This window comes from Balaenoptera musculus, chromosome 19 (genome assembly GCF_009873245.2).
Source record: "Balaenoptera musculus isolate JJ_BM4_2016_0621 chromosome 19, mBalMus1.pri.v3, whole genome shotgun sequence".
NCBI classification, from domain to species: Eukaryota; Metazoa; Chordata; class Mammalia; order Artiodactyla; family Balaenopteridae; genus Balaenoptera; species Balaenoptera musculus.
The window spans coordinates 27029242-27053421 of NC_045803.1; the positions used below are offsets into that span (position 1 = coordinate 27029242).

The 24180-nt window shown below is 54.1% G+C and overlaps 1 protein-coding gene across 3 annotated transcripts in view; it reads left to right on the forward strand.

Annotated features, from left to right (window-relative positions):
• NKD1 (NKD inhibitor of WNT signaling pathway 1) overlaps positions 1-22219 on the forward strand; it is an 86594-nt gene extending 64375 nt beyond the window's left edge. For 2 of the 3 annotated variants that reach the window (XM_036832305.1, XM_036832306.1), the window contains 6 exons: positions 7574-7680; positions 11449-11544; positions 17574-17721; positions 18306-18390; positions 19709-19836; positions 20650-21257. In XM_036832305.1, the coding sequence (XP_036688200.1) occupies positions 7574-7680; positions 11449-11544; positions 17574-17721; positions 18306-18390; positions 19709-19836; positions 20650-21242 (1157 nt within the window). In that variant the 3' untranslated portion in view covers positions 21243-21257. Of the gene's footprint in view, positions 1-7573; positions 7681-11448; positions 11545-17573; positions 17722-18305; positions 18391-19708; positions 19837-20649; positions 21258-21933 lie in introns of those variants that run through there. The other variant, XM_036832307.1, reaches the window with a different exon arrangement.
• The last annotated feature ends 1961 nt before the right edge of the window (positions 22220-24180 follow it).

A 24180-nucleotide genomic window follows, 5' to 3' on the forward strand; every position in this document is an offset into this window, starting at 1 on the left:
TCTTTGGGTTCTTTTGGATATGCAACCCAAACTCGCTTAAGATCTAGCTCATGAAATTGAAAAACTCTGGGGTAGATCTTGCCTAAGAAGTGCTGGTTGGATCCAGGAGCTCAAACCACGTCATGAAAACACACACACATACACACACATAGTTCATCCTCTCTCTCTCCATCATCTGTCCCTCTGCCCTCTGTTAGTCTCTCCCGCTAAGGTGGCCAAGATGACCACCCTGCTCTGGGTGCTCACATCCTACAAGCTGAGCCATCGCAGGTGAAAGAGAGCTCCCAAGTCCATTATTTCTTGCAAAAGTTTGATTCTTACTTTACTGGACAAAGTAGGTATAGGTTTTGTGGGACCCAAGCTTATCCAGTTTGGGGGGGTCTTCTTTAAGAAAAAGAAGACATGCTTCTCTTTCATAGCTATGGACCAGTTATATACAAATATATGTATTTATATCTTACTATTTACAATATATTTCCCACTAAACCTAAATAAATATATCCCCAACTCACCCTCCCCTTAGCTTGATTCCAGAAATGCTCGTGTTCACTCCAATACCATGTGACACAAGGGGACGTGTGGGAAGTCAGAATGGGAAGAGACAGTGTTCTTAACCGATTGAGGATAAAATATCTAATTTTGAAAGTGCCACAAAAACAACCAGACAACCAATGTCAACACATCCCAACTTGGAAGAGGCCCGTGCAAGCGAGAGGCCCAGAAGCTTTAGCTTCGTCAGCTTCACAGTGAACCGTCCTTTGCCACTGAGCTAGGTCACAGGGCCATCAGGATGAAATAAGCTGGTCGGGTCTGGGTGCTGGGCGCATCCCGGAAGCTTGGAGTGGGATCAGCCCCTGGTAAACCACATGGATTGAGACGGGGGAGGGGTGGCCCCCTAGAGAAAACCCAGATGCTATTATCAGAAGGGGAGAATGGTTGTGGGACAGGCAGGAACAGGTGTTAACTATTGTCGTGTGACAGAATGGAGAGACCAGTGGCTGGGGAGGCAGGAAACTGGGATTTTAGTTCTGTTCCTACACCTTCTGCGTTCAGATCTTGATTGTGCTGCTTCCTGTTGTTTCATTTTGATGATAATGATGATGAGACACTTCTATGTAGGGTGACAGGCACTGGACTGTATGTCGGAGCTGCAGCAGGAGTAATTCAGTCAAATGAATAATGATACTAACAGTATAATCGGGGATCACTGAGCAGGGAAATCTAACCTAGCCCCTGAGGGCATGAGGGCACTGCTTCTCAGAGGTAGGGACATTTACAGTGAAGGCCTGAAGGATGAACAGGAGTTGGAGAGACAGAAAGGGTGCTCCTGGTGGGGAAAAGCAGCTCTGTGGAGAGGTGGGGCTGAGAGACAGCAGCAGGGAAATGGCTCCATCAAGTTTGCTTTTTACACTTAGTTTCCTCTTTTGTAAAATGCAGACGGTCACATACCCTGCACGGTGCTATTAAGAGGACTTAATGGAATAATGTGTGCACCCACTAGCTTGACCAGCTTCCACGTACAGCCCGCTGCTGTGTGCAGGGACAAACAGATTTGTGTATCTCTAGACCCTAGTTCCCCGAGGAGAGCCTCATGCAGATAATGCAAGAAACCATTTGGCCTGGAATGCACATATGATATCTTTCTCTTTTTACTGGCAGCAGATTTACCCTCCTAATTATATTTGGCATTAGGCTAATATTACAATTCATCTGCATTCCCTCTAACAGCTGCTTTTGGAGGGTTGGGGAGTCAGAAACATCCTGGCAAGCCACCCTGAGCCTAAAATATTTGTGGCAGATAATCTGGACGTGGACAATTGAGAAAGGCCTGTGGCTACATTAAGGCCAGGGTCCAAACTCCAGCCAGGAAGCTCTGGCTTGTGTTAAATCTTACTTACATTGTATCAACTGAGGAGAACTTGCCAGGTAACCAGGCTAAGAGAGGTGTGCACCTGGCATTTCAGCATTAGTATTTTCTGGTCTTTGGTGGGGCTGATTTAATCATACCATGTTTCAAATTTGTCTCTCCTTCCAAAGTTTAATATCAACCAGGCCTTTCTGGATTGTGTTAAAATAAGCTGGCATTTGCTGATATCATCCAGGGTTTGGATTTTAGCTGACGTCTGGGATTCAGGAATAGACCTACCCCTTTTAAACCACCCCCTTTCCCATGCCAGTTCGCAGCCTCAATCACACCAGAATTCACGGTGTTTGTTATACAGCCTGCCTTCCGTCCACCTGTGGGGTTTGGTGCAGTGGACCTCGCTGGGATGGAGTATCTGCTCTGTGCACGTACGGTACGTGCTAGGCACCGTGGGCAGCCCAGGAGGCAGCAGCCAGCAGAGCCAGCTCTCTAGAGAAACTTGCATTCTGGCTGCGTGGATGTGACCGGCTCCCGTGAAGCCATCAGGAGATCCCAGATAGGACTGCAGACTGAATGGGTTTAGACAGCCCTCTGCTAGCAACAAATGCATTTGTACAAATTGGAAAAAGGGGCCCCTCCTCCAGACATCTTTCTGCCATCTGTCCGAAAACTGTCACAAGCAATACACAAATCTAGGATGTCCGGCATGTGAACAGCGCCCCCTAGAGTTGTACCGTGCACAGCCGGCTTCTCACAGCCGGTCTCCCAATGACCCCAAATGACCCTGACCCCAAGGCCAGGGGGGAAGAACCCTGGGGCGTTCCTCCTGCTCAGGAGGGTGGGGCCTCAGGAGGCTGGATCTGTTTCATTTCACAACCCTTCTTCTTCTCATGCTTGGGTGGCGCCAGCTGTCAACAGCTCAGGCTGGGTGGGCTATGCCATCCTGCTCCCTGGGTCACTGCTAAACAGTCCCGAGAACGTGACCGTGGCTCTCCCAGTGTGAGGTCCCAAATAAGCCTCGGATGCCTCCCATTAGGTCCCTGGGTGGGTGTCGGGGACCCATGATCAGAGTTGCGCCCATTCCGGCATCTTCTACTCTCCCCGGTGCTCAAGGACTCTCCTCTTTCTCTCTCTCTTCCTCCCCACCCCCACCCCCTTTTTTTAAACTGGGGGAGGGGAGAGGGAAGAGACTGTCTTTGATCTCAGTGGAGGAAAAAAGTCTGTTCTGTTCAGGCTTTTGGCTAACACAACAAACAGTGTTTAAAATTTAACTTTGCTTAATTAATTAGTAATTCTGTTTAATGCTGTCTGATCTCCCTCCAAAAGGTATTTTGAAGCTTGAGAAGGGAACATCAAAGGGAGCCGGGTGAAGATGGTCAAGTAATGCATTTAATCTGGCAGTTGCTAGGGGTGGAGAGATGCCAGGTTGGGAGCTAATGTGGGACAGAGCCATCATCTGGTAAACACAGACGGCCGGCTGGCTCCTCGTGGCCGTGGCCGTGGTGAGAGGAGGGATAGGGAACAGCTTCCAAAGAGAAGGCGCTCCACACGCTGCCCCAGACTTGTTTGAGCTGAGACCTGGTTTTAAGAAAGCACAGTTGACGTTTTCTTTCTTCCATGGCTACTGTGTATGGTTGGGCAGGTTGTGGACTGCACAAGGATTTGCAGTCAAGCAGGTGAGCAGCAGGTGAAGCCTGCACCCTGCCTATCAAGGATGTATCCTCGTAGGTGTGCAGAGCTGCACTTACCTAAGGCACAGTCCACATGCTTTACTGTAAAGGGCTGGGAAAGTACATGTTTTAGGCGTTGTGGGCATTAGTGCCCCTGTTACAGCTACTCAACTCTGCTTCACCGTAGACAATGGACGTGAGTGTCTCTGTGTCCCAGTAAAACTTTATTTACAAAAACAGGCGGTGGGTTGGCTTGCCTCTCGGGCTGTAGTTTGCCAACCCCTGCTCTAGGTCACCAAGGGTACTTCATAGGCAAGTGAAAGGCTTTGCTTCCTCCTCACTCTGTCCCTTCCCTTCCCTTTTCTCCTACCCCTTCCACGGCTTTCCTTTCTGCTTTCAAATTAGCAGTGTTGTTACTGTTGCAATTGAAGAGTGATCAGAGTCTCCCTGAAACTATGCCCCACAAAAGATCACCTCTGGGGGGAAAAAAACTGCTGGGCTGAACAGGAGTAAGAGACAGGGAATGCGCTTGGGCTCTGGTGCTAAAACCCCTCTTGACAAAAATATCTCCAGTTGATTGGACCCAGGCAACCTGTGGCGAACCCCATTCACCCTTCTCCCACCTGCCCATGTGCCCGAGGACGGATGCACGGAGGGAGGGCGATTTGTTCTGCACAGGGGTGGCTGGGGCAGGTGGCGGTTTTTCGTTGTTTGGTTTCAGTGGGTTATGTGGATGGAGAAGCAGGGCCCCTGAGTCCCAGCCCAGGCCTCTGGCATTGGGGTCTGCATGGCTTTCTGACTGGTTATCTGCCACCTCTTCTGGCCACTGGGCAGGGGAGAGTGAAAGGGAGAAAGACTTTCTTTGGTGGGGACAAAGGGGCACTGACTGTTCCTGGCCCCCAGGCCCCAGGGCAGATGGCTCCAGTCCTACTACCCGCCTGTACCTGTCCCCATGCTGGGAAGGGGCCCCGGGTGGGTGTCCAGGTGGTTTTCTGAGCTAGGGTGGGATGAGGGATCGGACCCCCTGGTGAAGAAAGGACAAAGCCCTGGTCTTTGGAGAAGACGTACGATGAGGATAAGGGATGGAGGGGGATGTCCCCCTCCTCCCTGGGAGAGGAGAAAGGAAGGCAGGAGGGGAGGACCTGAGGAAGGACCGGGCTGTTTGGGTGTCAGGGGGAGGGGTGGTCCGGAGAAGGAGAGAGCAGGGACAGAGGTTTCTTTTCTTTGGGTTTTATCAAGTGGAACTTGAAAGGCAACATTGAACCTGAAGGTGGTTTTCTGATAACTTCCCTTTGAACTTGAAGTTTGGTTTCGATAAGCCTGGCCGGCTTGCATCTCCAGCCAGGACCTCGGCAGAGGGAGGCAGCAGCTTTGAAGATGGAGCTGGCCTTTGTTTTTCTTTCTTCTTTCTCTTTTTCTTCTTCCCATGATGGTGGCAGCTCTGGCCCAGCAGTGCACCGATAGATTTGAGATGGAGGGGTCAGGGTGGCGCAGGCTGTATGCTTGGCTGTCCTTGGGTCACTGACCAATCTCCCACCTGACTTCCCTGGGGCTCGGCGTCACACCAGAGCGGGACAGCTCCTGGCCCTGGAGGTGTTTGCTTTGGAGGAGCAGGGAGGGCTGGACTTGGTTTCATCCACTACCCCGGGAGCGGTCAGCACCAGTGACCTTCCCCTTACAACCACCCCAGTGATGAGGATGCCAAGTGCCCCTACCCCGGAGGAGCCGGATCTTTTAGGTTTATTCTCATTGGCCTCATTCTGTGAAACGACCAGGGAGGAGCCAGGGTCTGTGATCTCTAGCCAGAGCCCCTGACAGCTCTAGGGAGTTGTTGCCTTGCTGCGGGGACGTGCAGAGCTGGGGGCTCCCTGCATCCCACTGGGTGTGAAGAGAAGGACGGGGACACCCGGCAGTGGCTGCCTCGGCCCCCAGGCCCAGCCGAGAGGGGAGCTGTGATGGGGCCGGGTCAGCCACTGGCCGCCATGGCCTTCCTGTCCCCGCCTGTCTGGCCTGTGACTGCAGCATCTTTATCTTTATCTCCTTCCTCCCTGTCCTGCTCCCCACCCAGGCTGATACGACGCTTTGTGTCTGTTTGTATCCAAAAGCCTCAGTTTTTAAAAAGCTTAGCTGCCCACTTCAAGATTCCTAAAAGATTAAATGTGTCGGGACGTCATTCCCCAGACTATTACTACTAATGGCTGGACCCCGTGTGCTGGCCCTGGCTGGGTTTTAGCCCTTTCAGTCATAGCTCCTTGAATCCACACAGGAATCCTCTGGGGAGGGGACTGTTTTCATCCCCATTTTACAGGTGGGGAAACTGAGATGTCTAGAGAAGTTATGTGACCTGCCCAGGGCCACACACAGTGTCGGGAGGATCAGAACCCAAGCAGAGACTAACCTCTCCCTGGGCTGGCACCAAGTCTCCTGAACCGAGCCAGGAATGGCATGGAGTGGTCGAGAGCATGAGCCAGGTCGCTTGGGTTCAAATCTCAGCCCCGTCAATCAGTAGCAAAGCACTTAGCCTCTCTGTGCCTCAGTTTTCCCATCTGGAAAGTGGAGCTGATAGTAGTAACTGCCTCACAGGGTTGCTGTGGGGACCGAGTGAGTCGATGAACACTGCAGTCAGCACTGTGTGAGGTCACTGCCTCATCTTTATGCACGGAGGCCACCAAGCTGTGCGGGGCCCCACGGGAAGTGTTTCGGATAGCTGCTGGGCCCACAGGGCAGAAGCGAAGCAGGAGAGCTGGGGAACTTCCCCAGCAGCCACTCCTGGGTCCTGGTATGCAAGGGTGTGTGAGTGCGGTGTGAGGACAGGGGTTGGGGGGGGGAGGCAAAGCCCCCCACCTAGTTTCCTGGCCTGGTGGCTGCATTTCTCCAGGCTCCTGACTTCCCAAGAAAGTCCACCCATGGTTGGGGCCACTGCCCAGTCATCTCAGCTCCTTACATGGCCCTCCTGGGCCACCCTGAGTCAGGCATAAGGGGACAGTTCCTCAGGTGGGAGCCAGGCCCCATTTGCTCCCCTGTAAAACAGGACAACAGAATCACTGCCCCAGGGCAGCTGAGGGAATCTAAAGAGAGGCGCTGTGAGGCTGTTTTGGAAAGCACATTTTTGAGCAAACTTGAGTCCCCTTTATCAGGCAGAGACAAGAGGGGCTGAAGGGGTCTTGTGGGACTTTCAAGATCTGAGGGAACCTCGTGGGCTGGGTCCTAGCTCAGAGATGACGGCTGCTCCCCTGGCACCTCTTAGGGGTATTCACGGGAAAATGCTGTCCACCGGCCCCGGGCTTCCGTGCCCACCTTCCCACTGCTCCTGGGAGGACGCACAAGGACCATAGAACCCTCTGCTTAATACCTTTGGCAGAGGGAGGACCCTCTAGGTGAGCAGAGGCAGAATGAAAGGCCCAGGGTGAGCTGGCTCCTGAAGATACCATGGTGTGCACGCCTGCGTGTCTGTGCGTGCGTGTGTGCTCGTGTATATGCCCTTCACCTACCCCAATGAACTCCATTTCTGTCACTCCCCATTTCCATCCCTCTTCCTGACCACCCACCAGTGTGCCACATGCAGGTAGCATGCAGTGTGCCCAGGCAGGTGGCATCTTTGAGGACACCACAATGTCCTCCTGGAAGGCAGAGACTGCAGAAAGTGGCTGTGGTCCAGAGCTCCCCCTGGGGGCTCCAAAAGCACCTCTCTGCCTTCATTCACTTGCCCTTTGGCCCAACACTGCCCTGGGTGGCCTCAGGCTGCTTATCTGGGCTGCCGAGAACAGAGGCCTGAGAGGCCCACTGGGGTGACCTGAGCAGCGGGCAAAGAGGCACCCTGGGAAGAGAGTCTCCCCTGGGACAGCCCTGGGCATTAACGGGGCCAGAGGACAGAGCAGTTGGACTCCAGCAAACCGGCAGGGCAGAATGGGCCCCGCGCCGTGGTGAGGACATCCTCGGGACAAAGCCACAGCGAGCCGGTGGCCCCGCAGCCCGGCACCTGGGCTTGGGAGGCCCGGGACCCACCTCCTCACGCTTTCTCCCTCGCCTCTCCCTGCAGTGGCCCTGCCTCCTGAGAAGACGGATGGGCTGGCCAGTGGAGATGAGAAGAAGATGGAGAAGACAGGCGAATCCTGCCCGGGCTCCAAGAAGCAGCTGAAATTCGAAGTAAGTTTCCTTTCCTGGTGCTGGGCCCTGGATGGAAGGGTTTTCTCTTCTCGGTGCTGCTTTTCGAGGAGGGAAGCTGAGGCCCATCCAGATGTGAAGGCCCCTCCCCTCCTGGGTGAATAGCCGCCCTCTGGGAGAGGTTTCTCTTGCTACATCTGGGGCCGCCCCAGCTCAGCTCAGGCCCTGGGGACTCACCTCTGCCCTCCCCTCTCAGCTTGGGGCCCCTCTCAACATGGGGTGGTGGCCAGAGGATGCCCCTGGGCTGTGGCCTGGTGGCCTGGGGGAAGGACAGGAGAGTGAACGGGGGAGACGGCACCCTGTGGCCCTGGTGCTGCTGTTACTGCCTGGGTGACCACCCTCTTCTCTGGGCCTCAGTTTCCTCATTGATGAAAGAAATCTTTGCTTCTAGCTCCCAAGGCTGTTCTGGGGAGCATGTGGGGACTCTCAGGTGGGGTGGACGACCAGGAGACCTGGGGCAGGTCCCTGACTCTGTCTGGGACTCAGGTGGTCAACACCAAAGGGGACATGCCCGCCCAGAGCCCACAGTCTGTCTGTCCTGCCTCCCCGAATGGAATATTAAGCTCCTTCTGTGTACCAAGCACAGGGCCAGGTGCTGAGAGCAAGACCTAGACCTGCCCTCAGGGAGCTTACCGGCTTCTCCCCACCCTCCTTTTACCCTCCCTCCTTCCTCCTCTGTTTCCTTCATGAGATCACTAGGGCATAGCTCTGGGGCCAGCAGATGGGGGACAGTTCCCAGCTCTGCCGCCGCCTCACTTGCGCCTCCCACCCCCCCATGAAATGGCGATATCTATCTTATTGGCATGTCGGAAGCATGCTGAGTTAAGGCATCTCAAGTGCTTAAAAGGGTGTTCAATTCAGAATGAGTACCTTCTTTCCTCCTTCCAACCAGTGTTGATTGACAACTGCGGGTACCAGGGAACCCGGCAGTGAACTGGACATGGTTCCTGCCCTCATGGAGCACAGCGTGGCAAGGGGGACAGATGAGTGACCCAGGCCCAGTAACTGCACAGTTGGTGACGTGATGGGGATCTGGGAGCACGGAAGGGGACAGGGAGGTCACCTAAGTGAAGCCGGAGGGCTGCGGAGTGATGGGCATTTTGGCAACCCAGACACTCGGTGCAGTGCCCGGAGGAGGGAGCCGCGGCTGCAGGCAGAGGTTGGAGAGGGCGAGTGTCTATGCTGAGACTCTGGGCGTAGGAGGTGGAGTTGGGAGAGGTGATGCACGGGGGTAGCCTTTGGGCTCAGGAGGACACTTCTGGTGGAGGCAAGAGGAGGAGCAGAGGCCTGGAGGCTTGGCAGTGCCGGCGGGCTCTGCGGGGCTAGCAGGCTGCATTGTGCAGGGGGTCGGGGGGATGTCGCAGGAGTGTGGGTAAGACAGGTCGCCAAGGGCCCTGAATGCAGGAGCTGAGGGGTCAGGCGGCATCTAGTTGAGAAGCTGTGGGTGCTAAGCTTCTTCCTGAGCTCCCCGACCCCAGGTCCCTGCAGGTCTTCTGGGGGTGCTTGGCAAAGCCAATGCCAAGCCCAGCGGCAGAGGGAAGGCCCAGACCCAGACGTCTTCCCAGGAAGCCCAAGTGGGTCCGGCTGTTGCCTGTGACTCATCCATGGTCCCAGAGGAAGACTCACATGAGAGGTCCGGGGCTGGGGGGACAAGAAGGTGCACGTGACAGAGGTCACAGGAGGTGGGGGTAGTTACTTAACCCGTGTTCCTGAACTTCTAACCCGAGCTGTCTTTGGAGCCACGTGGAGGGGCTGGGAGAGGGAAGCAGGTAAACACTGTGTGTGTGTGTGTGTGTGTGTGTGCGTGCGTAGGTGTGTGTATGTGTGTGCATGTATGTATGAATGTGTGTGTGTGCACGTGTATATGTATGTATGTGTGAGTATGTGTATGTATGTGTGGGAGTGTATATGCATACGTATACGTGTCCGTATGTGTGTGCTCTCAAGCACGCACCCGTGTACAGGCATGTGTGTGGGCCGATTGCTGTGCTGCACGACGCGGTGCCTCAGAGAGCAGAGTGGGCACTTGGCAGGTATCAGACAGGCATGTCACAACTGAGGGAAGGCCGACTTTGAACTCAGCGTGGGCCGCCCAAGAACTGCTGGAGGGAGCCGGCTCTGAGCTGCGGAAGCCAGGGGCAGGGATGCCGTGCTGGGGCTCACTCCCACCAGCCTTGGGAGGCCGGGCACCTCCGCTCTCTGGGGGCTTAGCCTGTCCTCGCGCAGAAGGAGAGGTGGGCCGAGGCAAGACGTGGAACAGGATGGTCTGGGGGTGTCGTTGCTTGTTTTCATAGAACTGTGGATCTTAAAGGCCATTTAAGCCTTTAAGATTAAGGCTTGTGGATTCTCTTTCCCCAAACGGCCATCCTTTCTGGATCTCTTTGTCTGGGGTTCCGCCGGCCCCGGCGTGTGTGCCACCAGTGACGGAGCTCCCGCTTCCCAGCTCCAAGTCCCTGTGGTTGGACACCTCGGGTTGTGGGAGTGATGATGATGACGTCATCGCTATATTAATCATTCCAGCAAACACAATAGCAGCTACCACCATTAATTAGGCTTTTCTCTGTGCCAAGAGGCATATGCACTTGTTTCCAGTTCTCCTAAAGCAGACCCTGAGACAGGACTTGGGAGGTGATCCCAGGGAGCAGCAGGGAAGGAGGGGCGCCCGTGATTGGGGGGGGTTGATGAGCGGGTCACGGGCAGCTGGGCTCTGTCCACTGGAGCCCCTCGGAGAACCACTCCGAACACGCTCAGGTGTGTCCCCCGGCCCGGCCCCTCCCTTGTTCAGATTGTTGCTGGGCATTCAATCCTTGACTCCTTGGGGCTGCCTTCGGACAGGGAAGCCGGGCGCCTGAGGTGGGAGGTCAGGGACTGCCCACCGTAGCTACAGGGGAATGTGGAGGGGGCCGAGGGGACGTGGGACAGGGCAGTTAATGCTCCCAACAACCTTCTGAGGTCGATACCATCATTTTCCATAATTTATGTGAGGGGAAACTGAGGCACAGAGCAGAGCAGGGCCGTGTCCAAGGTCACGCAGCTGCAGAGGGCCAAGCCCGGGCTGGCACCTGGGGCAGACTCTTTAACTCTTAATGCCCCTCCTGTCCTACCTTCCAGGTCAGGTGGCCCCCCTGGGTGTCCCGTCACGGCTCCCTGAGTCACCCCTGCGTCTTCCAGTAGCGTCTAGCCCTGGGTCCAAGTGCATTCCTCCTGAGGCCACAGAGCCTCCTCCCAGAGCCCCCCTTGTGTTTCCTTGGCCTTTGAAGACCCAGAGACTGTCTGCACCCGGCGGGCACCTCTCCCCAGACCCAAGCTCCCCTGCCCGACTTGGCCTCTCTCCCGGGCCCATCACGTCTTGGTCGTCACACTCTTCTTTTTTTTCTTTTTTTTAATAATTTATTTATTTATTTAATAAATTTATTTTCTTTAAAAAAATGTTTGGCTGTGTTGGGTCTTTGTTGCTGCGCATGGGCTTTCTCTAGTTGTGGCGAGCGGGGGCTACTCTTCGTTGCGGTGCGCGGGCTTCTCATTGCGGTGGCTTCTCTTGCTGCAGAGCAAGGGCTCTAGGCGCGCGGGCTTCAGTAGTTGTGGCTCGCGGGCTCAGTAGTTGTGGCTCGCGGGCTCAGTAGTCATCACCCTCTTCTTCACACAGAGTCTGGGGAGGACAGGGGGAGGTGGCAGCCCCATGACGTGGCCTACGGGTGTTCCAGCCACCGCGTGATCAGCCACGTCCATCTGTTGTCTGTTTGTGTCCAGGAGCTGCAGTGTGACGTGTCTGTGGAGGAGGACAGCCGGCAGGAGTGGACCTTCACTCTGTATGACTTTGACAACAATGGCAAGGTCACCCGTGAGGTGAGTGCACCCGCCTGGCCTCCCGCCAGGCCACGCCCTCAGGCGCAGGGCGTTCATCATGAGCCCGCCACTCCTGCCCCTTCCCCTTCTCCTAAGGGTAGGTGGGGAGGGCAGGAGCGCGGCTGCTGGGAGCGTCACGGAGACCTGTGAACGGGGAGGGGAAGGGCTGCCGGGCTGCTCTTGGCCGTGGCGCCATTCCTGCTGCAGAATGGGCAAGAGGCAGGCGCTGAGCCCAGGCCTCCCTAGAGTCCTGTCCTGCCTCCTTCTCTCTCTGGTCCTGGAGCTCTGAGATCACCCCAGGCCACTTCCCACCTCGGCCAGTCTGCCCAGGAGCTGGGGTGGGCTGGGCAGACAGAGGCCGGGCAGTGCCTACCCCCACTGATGCAGGAATGAGCAGCCCCAAGGGCCCGGCCAGCAGCTCTGTTCACGAGCCCGTTCCTCCTCCCCCTCCCCTCCGCCTACATGCCTGTGTCTCTCTCTGCCCTCAAATCTCCCCCACGTCTCTTTCCTCCCTCGGTTCCTCGCGCCCTCGCTGCATACCTGAGTCTGCATATGGCGCACCTGCTGTGTGCATCTCCTATGTACTGGGTGCACAGTGGGCAACAGCACAGACGCAGTTTCTGGCCGTGTAGCTCCGACTGTCTGCTGAGGGAAGCAGAGCCCGAACAGTCACGGGATCACTGTAAGCTGTGACGTGTTCAGTGACGGAAATAAACAGAGCGGTATGAGCGAGATGGGCAGGAGTGTCCAGGGAAGCCTCTTGGAGGAGGTGACGTGGGCGCTGAGCTGGGCAGAGCCCTGGGCCGGGGAGAGTGAGAGCGCTCAGGGCATTTAAGGAACCAGAGGAGACTGGTGCGGTGGCTGCGTATCCAGAGAGGCAGGGCTGCAGCCGGGAGCCGCCAGGACAGCTCACGCGGGGCTTCGCAGGCTCCAGCCAGCACCCTGACTTTGATTCCAGGTGTTAAGGGAAGCCGGGGGAGGGCTGGTTTAAGCTGGCGAGTGATCTGATCTGCATTATTGCTGACTGTTGCTGCCTCTCTTTTGCCTGGGTCTTGGTATCATCCCTTCTGCCTCCTTATTGCCTTTTCTGTCCTGTTTCTCTCTGACATCCTCTCCCTCCCCAGGAGGCCCTGGTGTTCAGGTGCGCTACCTGTAACAGATCTGCATGGAGAGAGGTCTGAGATGAGCATGGCTGGCTCCTCGCCCACCTCTCGCCCAGCACGCGAGAGCCTCAGGGTGTTCCCAGGGAGAATTGAAGCTTTGCTCTCTTATCTCCCTGTCCCGGTTCAGGGCTCAGTATTTTCTTCTCTGCAGATAGTGCAGGAAAAGCTGCCAGAGGGGAGACCTGGGTGAAAAAAAAGCCCACCTCTTCCTCAGGCTGCGGTTTAGGGGATGTTAGAACAGGTCGGAGGAAGAAGCTGTGAGTGAATTTTAATCATTCAGGACTCTTTGGGGCATCAGTGACAGAATCCCAGCACAAACTACAGTAAGAAAAAAAAAAAAGAGGACTATATTGGCTCATGTAACTGAAACTTCAGTCCACGGGCACTGACTTCAGGCATGGCTGGATCCAGAGGCTCAGTGTCTGTAGGACTAGCTGTTCTTCACGGTTCTCTTTCCTCTGTGTTCCTTTATTATCAGGCCGGCTCTCCCCTTGGCAGTAGTGAGATAACGGATGATATTTTCAGTCTATATCCCATGCTGTTTGCAACCCTCCCAAATTCAGAATGTCATCTGGAGTCCCAGAACCGAATCTGACTGGCTTTGATTGAGTCACATGTCTGGTCCTGAACCAGTCATTTTTGCCATAAGTTTGTGATGCTTTTAATGGCCAGCTCTGGGTCCATGTGCTCATTCTGGAGTCAGGGGAAAGTTATTTGACCCGTGAGTCACATAGACTGAAAATGGGAGGGGGGATGGATTTGGCTCACAAAATAAAATCAGGGTGCTGTTATTAGGGGAAGAGAGAATGGATTCTAGGCAGGCAAAGCCCCCAGAGGGACCTGGGTGTTTGGGAAGCAGCGGAGACCCTTCCTGGTTTGGGACCCTGGGGAGATGGGGGATGGTTTAGGTGAGACCCCCAAGTGCCCTCCAGCTGTGATGCTTTTTGTTGGGGGTTATTATTTTTCCAGAGCGAGGAGCTCCTGTTTCCCACCCCACCCCCGCCCCCGCCTGTTAGGGAATGAAGTCATTATCTTCACAGGGGAACACATGACAGACTTGAAGCCTGCGTAACAGAACTGAATTGGGGTGGCAATAGGAGGCAGCCAGGCTGGGCTTCTCAGAGGTTTGGTGGCCTCTCCCCTCTTCTAACACACGCGATGGCTCAGACGACTCAGCCTCTGGTAGCCGTCCTCTCTTCCCTTCTATCAGGAGCTGACCGTAAAAGGGTTTGCCCCCCACCTCGGAGACCTTACAGAAACCTTGCAGGCAGACACTGCTTTCTGATTCTTCATTCTGCTTTCCTTCAGCCCTTGCTAACAAGACGAATCGTAAGGAAGTGAGGCTTTCCAAGGAGGGTGCCCCAGCCCGGCCCCTGGGGAGAGCCTTCACTGGTTTCTTTCTCCTGCCCAGCAGCAAGGAGGTTGGCTTCCCGTCCAGGGAAGACCCAGCCTGGTGTTTCCCCTGGTCTATTTTTAGCCCCAAAGCCACTCCTCAAATCTGGCTATAAATACCGTTCCCCTCCACACCCTCTGGCCATCAGCATGCATGTTCCTGTGTGCTGGGGCAGACGGGCTCCCGCCTCCCTGAAACCACAGCCTACAGCCTCCCAACTCAGAAGAAAGAACCTGTTCATCCTTCAGGTGTTCACTTGTACAGTATTTACAGGCACCTACTCCTCTCCGTGCCGGACCCTGTGCAGTCAACAGGGCTGATCTTCCAGCTGGGATAGAAAAAGCACACTTGTTCCTAGACCCTGAATCAGCTGGAACCCTCGGGGATCACACACCAGCGCCCCAGGCCTGGTATATGATGCTTAGGTGATGACCTTGGTGGATCTCACTTTCCTCACCTGTAAAATAATGACACCTCCTTCACAGGCTTCCTAAGATGATGCGAAAGAGTGGGCAATCATGGTGGTGCAGAGCAGCTCAAGGGAAAGAGAAGGGGGAAGAGGGGTCCTCCGTGGGCCTTGCCAGAAGAGCTGGGATCCCCAGGGAGCCAGCAAGTGAGTGGCTGGAGCCCAAGTCTCAAACTGGCAGCCCCACCGTCCCAGGCTAGCCCTCAGATGTTCTGGCCCAGCACAGGCAACAAAAGCAAAAATAGATGAATTGGACTACATCAAAATTAAAAACTTCTGTGCGTCAAAGGACACAATCAGCAGAGTGAAAGGCAACCTATGGAATAGGAGAAAATATCTGCAAATCATGTGTCTGAGAAGGGATTAATGTCTAGAATATATAAAGAGCTCCTACAACTCAGCAACAAAACAAACAACTCGATTAAAAAATGGGCAAAGACTAACTAGATATTTCTCCAAAGAAGATACACAGATAGGCAATAAGCACATGAAAAGATGTTCAACATCACTAATCATCAGGGAAATGCAGATCAAAACCACAATGAGATAGTACCTCACACTGTCAGAATGGCTGTTATCAAAAGGACAAAAAAATAACGAGTGCTGGTGAGGATGTGGAGAAAACAGAACCCTTGCACACTGTTGATGGGATTATAAATTTGTTCAACCACTATGGAAAACAGTATGGAGGTTCCTCAAAAAATTAAATATAGAATTACCATCTGACCCAGAAATTCCACTTCTGGGAGTATACCCCAAGGAAGTGAAAGCAGATTCTTTAAGAGATACTTATACAGCCATGTTCATAGCAGCATTATTCACAATAGCCAAAAGGTGGAAGCAACCCAAGTGTCCACTGATGGGTGAATGGACAGGCAAAATGTGACATATCCACACAATGGAATATTATTTAGCCTTAAAAAGGAAGGAAATTCTGACACATGCTACAACATGGATGAACCTTGAGGGCATTACGCTACGTGAAAGAAGCCAGTTACAAAAAGACAAATGCTGTATGATTCCTAGAGGTTATCTATGAGGTTCCTAGAGGTAGTCAAATTCATAGAGACAGAAATAAAATGGGGGCTGCCCGTGGCTGGGGGCAGAGGGGAATGAGTTGAAAAAAATTAATTAGTTGCCAGTATCAAAGGTTCTGAAGATTTAACAAGAGATTCTGGGTTTCTGGCTTCTCTGGAATGACCCTCAGCCTGCACTGCCACATTACAAGTCAGCTGAGCTGGGTGGCTGTCACCTCCTGTGGGTGGGGACAGTACCCCAGTTGGCCCCAGCACTCCTGGTCATCCATCCATCTACCTGCATGGCCATGGCAGTGCTTGGTGTCACCTCTGCCTAAGGGCTTATGGGTGAGGGGGCAAAAGGGGGCTGAGTCTGTCCGTGGTCATGAAGAGTCTCTGGGCAGATAATCGACCATCTGTGAGCCTGACCTATAGAGGGCAAATACCTTTTCCAGAGGTTTCCAACATCATTTAAAGCAGAAAGCCTCCCCTCAGACCAAGGACCTTCGCAGGTGCCCGGAACAAAGGGAGACCTAGTGAGGGGAACCTCCTTCCCCCTCCGTCACCCAATCAGGATTGGAGAGCGCTGTTCTGGTTAAGGGGGTAACTGAGGCCCAGAGAGAAGATGAGATTTGGTCAAGTTCTCACAGAATAGTTCATCTTTGTGGATGCTTCCACTTTTCCTTTTTTCGTGCAGGAGGTGCTCATCAGACCAGAAGTAGATGCTGTTGACGCCCACGCCCACAGTATCCAAGGCCCTCCTCCAAGTTTACCTGTTGGTGCCCAGCATAAGAGCTTTCTCTGGTGCCTGGGAGATGGCTTAGGCTTTTCAGTACAGCCTGGAAGTCTGGGGGATGTAGTGTCCCTGGTGCAACTCTCCACCCATAGCATCCCTGGGGCAATTCTCTACCCGTGAGGGATGATAGCATTTTTTTTTTTAACATCTTTATTGGAGTATAATTGCTTTACAGTGTTGTGTTAGTTTCTGCTGTATAACAAAGTGAATCAGCTATATGCATACATATGTCCCCATATCCCCTCCCTCTTGCGTCTCCCTCCCACCCTCCTTATCCCACCCTTCTAGGTGGTCGCAAAGCACCGAGCTGATCTCCCTGTGCTCTGCAGCTGCTTCCCACTAGCTATCTATTTTATATTTGATAGTGTATATATGTCAATTCTACTCTCTCACTTCATTCCAGCCTACCCTTCCGCCTCCCCATGTCCTCAAGTCCATTCTCTACGTCTGTGTCTTTATTCCTGTCCTGCTCTTAGGTTCATCAGAACCATTTTTTTTTTTTTTTTTAGATTCCTTATATATGTGTTAGCATACAGTATTTGTTTTTCTCTTTCTGACTTACTTCACTCTGTATGACAGACTCTAGGTCCATCCACCTCACTACAAATAACTCAATTTTGTTTCTTTTTATGGCTGAGTAATATTCCATTGTATATATGTGCCACATCTTCTTTATCCATTCGTCTGTCAGTGGACACTTAGGTTGCTTCCATGTCCTGGCTATTGTAAATAGAGCTGCAATGAACATTGTGGTACATGACTCTTTCTGAATTATGGTTTTCTCAGGGTATATGCCCAGTAGTGGGATTGCTGGATCATATGGTAATTCTATTTTTAGTATTTTAAGGACCCTCCATACTGTTCTCCATAGTGGCTGTATCAATTTACATTCCCACCCACAGTGCAGGAGGCTTCCCTTTGGGATGAGAGTATTCTGAAGCAGCTTGCACACAGTCTCTCCGAGGTCCCCGGTGTCACTGAACCCCGCTGCCCACGGCCCTTCCTGTGCATTCAGGTCATTCACTCTCCCTCTCCCTCACTCTTGCTTCCCCTCCTTGTGGACCTCTGACATCCTAGTGTTTGCCTGAGGCTGGGCCTTGGGGGAACCAGGGAGGTTTCGGCCTTTCAGATTCCGGAGGCCCTCCGATTCCTTTGTTTTAAATGCACGTGGGTCTCTGCTTCCCTTGCCATCCAGGACATCACCAGCCTGCTGCACACCATCTACGAGGTGGTCGATTCCTCCGTCAACCACTCCCCGACGTCGAGCAAGACGCTGCGGGTGAAGCTCACCGTGGCCCCCGATGGGAGCCAGAGCAAGAAGAGCATCCTTCTCAATCACCCCGGTGAGGGCTGGAGGGCCGTGCTGGCCACGGGAGTCGGTCCACTCCCAGCTCTCAGGGAGGGTCAGAGCCCCACCTGGGAGGAGTGGGAGGGAGTCCTGGGGCCTCTCCTGCGAGCTGCTCTGTGGGCAGGTGGGATTTGAGCGGGTCTTTGAAGGTTGGATAGGGAAGGAATTCCAGATGGAAGGCCCTGCGTAAGCAAAGCGCTGGAGGTGGGCCTGGGCGTGGCAAGCAGCCCCAGTAAGGGCTTCTGTGATGGGGAGTGTAGGTGGGCGGGGCCTCGAAGGCAGCTAAGGAGTCTGGGGAGGAGGTGAGTCTGGGGGAGGAGGTGAGTCTGGGGAGGAGGTGAGTCTGGGGAGGAGGTGAGTCTGGGGGAGGAGGTGAGTCTGGGGGAGGCATCAGGCAGGGCAGGTGGCTGCGAGACCCCTCTATTTAGTCCTGGCTGGGGGAAGCCTCCCCGCAGAGCCATCGCGAAGCTGCTGTGGGCCAGTTTCAAGGGCTGTGTGCTAGGCAGCCTGGGCAGGGCCGGGAGGCCGACGGGTGCAGGAACAAGCTGCTCACCGGGCTCTTTCTCTGGTGGGACTCAGACCTGCAGAGCACCAGGCCCAGAGCGGAGACCAAGCCCGCCGAGGAGCTGCGAAGCTGGGAGAAGAAGCAGCGGGCCCTCCTCAGGTAGGGCGAGCGCGGGCAGAGCCGGCCCAGTGCCTCTGAGCACGGATTGAGCACCGGCTGTGGACCTGCCTCTAAGGGATTCCAGGCAGGAGGCTGCAGTCTACATTCTCCTCGGGGGCAGGGCGTAGGGGGGTGCGCAGTGATTTCAGAGGGCAGGTTCACAAATCAAACTCAATTGTCCAAAAGAGCTAAATGTAGGTCCACGTTGCTTCATCCAAAATGCTTTGGGGTAACTCAAATGCATTTGTTGAGTTTTAGAAAGGTGCTCCCAGTGTATTTCTATCTGGGATCTGCACAGCACCCCAGGATTTAGCACATAGATATTTCTGCAGGGACACATATAAATATTCATGCTAAGTGAGAGAAAGACTGTAGCTACCTTCACATCTGTTTAGAGCAAGCTTGGCTGCCAAATGGGTTGTGGAAAATCTTTGTTTTCAGGTGTTTTGGATTTCAGAATTGTGGATAAGGGGTTGTAAAGCTGCAATTATCTTTCACCTGTTGTTATTTAACTGCAAGGAAGGAAGTGAAGAGAGGGAGGGAAGGAAAGAGAGAGACTGGGTAAAGAAAAGCTCTGAGTAAACAGTAATATAAAGTAACAGTAATGTGGGACAGTATCTACTGTGAACACGGAGAGGTAATGGCTGGGACTTGAGAAGCGCTAGCATAGGGGAAAGAGAGAAGGTGGTCCAAGCAGGTGTGGGGAGAGGGCTAGGAATTGGGGGTGCCCAGGCTGGCTAGAGATGTAGCGGGGCTGCCCTGGGGGAGCAGGCAAGCTAGTGTGGGCAGATCACAGAGGCCCTTGAAGGGGAGGGGCAGGGAGCCCAGAATCCCGCAGTGGGAGAAAGGTCACCTCCCTCCCCCACCCGCCCTCCTCGCACCTTACACCACCCTGGGAAGGGCCCATTCTGAGCTTTGGGCAGGTTATGGAGTCTTCCAGCCTCAACTCCAATGGCCTGGGGGCTTCTGTTCTCCCCACCCCGTGGGGAGCCAGGTAGACGTTAGGAACACACGGTTTGAAGCCTGGCTCTGGAGCATCCTGAAGTTTTGACCAGTTACCTTCTCCTTTGCTTTGGGCCTGTTCAAAGCTTAGTCCCTATCCAGTCCTCCCGGAAGGCCCAGGGAGGCCAGGCAGGGGAGGAAAAGGAGGGACAGAGTGCTGACGTGGTCACTCCCTCCCTCCCTCCCCTGCTCCCAAGACCCAGACAGAAATTAACAGAGGGTCCAGAAGGGTTTGTCCTGGTGGCTTCCCAGGAGCTCGTGGGACCGCTCCCACCGCGAGGCCAGGGCCCACCCTCTCGCTTGCCTTCCCTGATAGGTTCCAGGGTGACAGCCGTCTGGAACAGTCCGGCTGCTACCACCATTGCGTGGATGAGAACATTGAGAGGAGAAACCACTACTTAGATCTCGCTGGGATAGAAAACTACACGTCCCAGTTTGGGCCTGGTAAGGGAGCTCCTTCACCGGTGAGGGCGGCCAGGGCAGGGCGTGGCTGGGCGGGCAGGGGCGCTGGTGGGCGAGTGGGTGTTCGCTGGCCCCCTTGGGCTGGGGGAAGGCCTAGCTTTTACTGGACAGAGTATAGAGTCTTCTTGGAGGAGATGGCATTCAAAACGTTTAAAACATTAAAGTAAAACGTGCACAAAGTCGAACAAAATCAAATAGTATCCGAGGGCTTATAATTCAATGAAAACAACAGTTGGGTGCTGCACCCCGACCCACCCCTCTCTTCCAGTGAGGACCCTGGGCTTCGTTAAGCAAAACAGTGCTCTGCCTTCGTCAGCCCTTGACATCTCAGCTCTTGCTAAGATAGATGAAGACACAGTCCACTTAATTTCACTCCCCACAACGTCCTTCTCCCCTTCCCCCTGTGTTTAATTCCTCTCTGAGTTACCTCTATACGTTAAGGAACATGCTTGTAGATTTCCTTTGTGCTCCAGTGACCTTAGACAGTTTTAACAATGTCCCTGTCTCCTCTCTTTCCAAGCTCTCAGAAGGAGAATTAATTATCTTTAAAGACCTAACACAGAAACAGTTTTTCCCACTTAGCAGATGGCAAAGTTCCATTCCAGAAAAGTTTCCTCCAAGGCAGAGGGAGGAGAGCAGTCAGTGGGCGGGGAGTCGGGGCCTCGGGGTTAGCTGTGATAAGGACCAGCTGCCTCTATCAGCCTGGGAGAACTGGGGGCGGAGTGGTTTCCAGGGCACCGTGTGACACCAGCACACAGTAGGTGCTCATTAAACATTTGTTGAATTGGTTCCTAGGCTCCCCGTCAGTGGCCCAGAAGTCAGAACTGCCACCCCGCACCTCCAACCCCACTCGATCTCGCTCCCACGAGCCAGAAGCCATCCACGTCCCACACCGAAAGCCCCCAGGCGTGGACCCCGGCTCCTTCCACTTTCTTGACGCCCCATTCGCCAAGGTCTCGGAGGTCCAGCAGCGGCTCCGGGGTGGTACCCAGGACGGGAGCAAGCACTTTGTGAGGTCCCCCAAGGCCCAGGGCAAGAGCGTGGGTGTGGGCCACGTGGCCAGAGGGGCAAGAAGCAAACCCCCCATGGGACCTGCTGTCCCTGCGGTGTCCCCATCCGCCCACCTGGCTGCCAGCCCGGCCCTCCTCCCCACTCTGGCGCCCCTCGGGCACAAGAAGCACAAGCACCGCGCCAAGGAGAGCCATCAGGGGTGCCGGGGCCTGCAGGCGCCCCTAGCCGTGGGCGGCACCGTCGTGGGGCGGGACCACGTCAGGGAGCTGCCCGCGGTGGTGGTGTACGAGAGCCAGGCCGGCCAGGCGGTCCAGAGACACGAGCACCACCACCACCACGAACACCACCACCATTACCACCACTTCTACCAGACCTAGAGCCCCGCCCCCGCCCTTGCCCCACCATATGAAGGACCCCCCTCCCCCTGCCCCCAAGGCATTATTATTCTATTAATTATTGTTATTATGACGATTATTGTTTATTAATAATTATTGTTACTCCACTAATATTCAGCTAGCCTCCATGTAGAAGATATATGGAAACACAGAACTAAACTTTTATTTATATGTCGTGGGGACTGCATAACTTACCCAAGAAATGACTCTGGGTTTGGAAGTGGCCTGTAGTGGCAGAGGCTCCCTGGGGCTCCGGAGCTGCGGTGTCCACGCAGGCCATTCCACACCCTTCCCAGCCCCGGGCGAGCCCTCGGCCAGAACTCTGCCCCATCCCAGTCTCTTCCAGGAGAACACCCTTCCCTGGCCCGGCTTCCAGAGACCCTTGAAATCTCCGAGAAGATAAACAGCTGCTACCTCTTAGTATGATTCTGATTTTATTTTGCCCTTAACGGATTGTAATGTGCTACAAGGGATTTCGGCGGACTGCGTGACCTTCCCAGCTGTTGTGTTTTTATGTCCCAACCTAGAAAGCTTAGCTGTCCTTTCTGGAGTTATCTTTCACATCTTTCCAGTGGGATCGCGCCCCTGCCCCAAACCAGTCCCATCTTTTCTGTCGTGCGCAACATGAAAATACATTTCTCGTTTTTTTCTCTCCTCCTCCTCTCTTCTTTAGAAAGATACACACCCATATTTAAAGACTGCCCCTGAAACCAGCCTTCTCATTTTGGAAACCTCCGGAGAGGGAACCAACCACATAAACAAGTGTGGTTTTCCAAGATCGGGCAATTGTGTGTTGTTGGTTGTGACCGAAGATGTGGAAACCTGGCGTCCTACCATTGGCAAATATATACGTACCTACGTGGTTCTCTAACAGAGCTTTCTGTATCTGTAGATAGATGCCATCTGTCCATTTCTATGTATCTTTCTATAAATATACACTCTCAGGTACCTTTTCTGGTGTGCAGAAGTCCGTGCTTTGCTTCTTAAGACACATCCAGAGCCCAGACGTGACCCTGTGTGCCTCCTGTTGGGGCGCTGTTCATTAGATGCCAATGGCCACTTGCCTCTCATCAGGGATCCTTTCTCGAGGTTTGGGACCTGGCAGACTTTGGAGAGGACTGTTGGAGTACAGAAGCGTGGAGGGAAATGGAGACAGTGGCCAGAGTTGGGACCCTGGAGCAATGTCCTCTGTAGAGCAGAATTTTGTTTGATTGAGACCCGGGGAGGCCAGGGAAAGGACACCTGTCAACTAGTCAGGGACCCCGTGAAAAACTGATGACACTGATGACACACTCTAATTGGGTAATGGGGTGAGCTTAATAAAGGGAATATTTACATAGTGTGGGCAAAGTCTCCTAAAAGAGTAAAAGATCTTGTGCTGGCACTGTGGGTGCCACTCCTACCCCTGGAGTGGAGGGCGTGGGAGAGAGTCATCCTCAGCAGACACAGAGGGGTGGGGGCACCTGAAGGAGCCGTGACCTTCGCTGGAAGGATGCAGCCAGCCTGTGGGGACCCTACAGGGAAATGACTTCCTGACCTCACTCTCCTGCCTGCCTGTATCCTGCTGACGCACCGTTGGCTGAAGCCACCAGGAGCCAGAGAGCGAGGGAGCTATTGATGGGGGTCACACAGGCATTCTGCCGGGGAAGAGGAGAGTGGAGGGTGAATCTGGAGGGACACAGGAAGAAAAAGTGGCTCCAGCTGCCTGCCTTTCTGCTACTTGCTCTCCCAGCTGGCACCCCATTTTCCAGAGCCTCTGGTGTTGGTTTACCGTGGTTGGTAAGGAGTTATTTTTTGAAGATAGTGTGCTGAGTTGTTGTCACTGTATTAATTTTATTAGTTACTGGTGTGCCTGGGACTGGATTAGTACAGTTAATCCTTATGACAACCCTGAGGCAGCCAGTGGAAGCTCAGGGAGCACAACAGGCTCAGGGAGGTTGAGTAACTCTCTTGAGACCACACAGCAGGTGGCAGAAGTGGGATTCTAGTCTATCCCAGGATCCCTTAACCAGTGGATTTGGGCCTCCCTTGTTTAGGGCTATGGGCTTCTGTTTGTCAGGAACCAACTCAAACGGACAGGAAAGTAACCAACCCAGGGAGGGCAGGGAGGGAGCTGGCTCTGAGATGACAGGATGTGAACGAAGCTGAGACTCGCTGGTTCTTATGGCTCCCTTTCAGGATTTCTACTTCTCCCCCGACACGCTTTGCCGTGGTATGGGGACTGCTGGCGCTTTGGGAGGCACAACCCGATGGAAAAGGATTTTCCACTAGGGCAAGCCCAGGGAAGGATTCCAATTGGCTGGGCTTGGATCCGGTACCCATCCCTGGACCAATCACTGTGGCTCCCCTGGAGTCACACGTCCAGCCGGTGGAGAGGGGGAGGGTCCTGTGCCAGAAGAAGGAAGAGGAGGGGTGCTGAGCAGACCAGAGCAGATGGTGCCCCAGGCCCAGAATTGCTGCAACCATGGAGACAAGCCAGGCATTGGGTCCACGCAGGGAGCCCCTCTGTGGCCTGGTGGGCTGAGAGCGTTTCCTCAGCCGCTGAGAAGAGGTCCCTGCCATCTCTCCCAGCCCCACACCTGTCAGGGTTCTGTTATTTCTTGGTACCTGGAATTTACCTAACTTTAAAAAGTAGTAATGTGCACATGTAGAATATTCAAATAGTACACAAAGGTGTACAGGAAGAAGTACACATCCCTCTGACTTCCCTGACCCCAGCTTCCCGGGGCCTTTTGGATGTGGCGTGGTGGTGTGAGCACAGATGTTGGTGCCCAGCCGCCTTGTTCAAATCCTGACTCCTTCCCTTAGTAGCTCTGTGTACTTCTCAAGCCTCATCTTCCCCTTTATAAGGGGGATCAGAAGAGACCTACCCCACAGGGTTGTTGTGAGAATTCAGTGAGTTAAAACGGTGCCTGGCCCA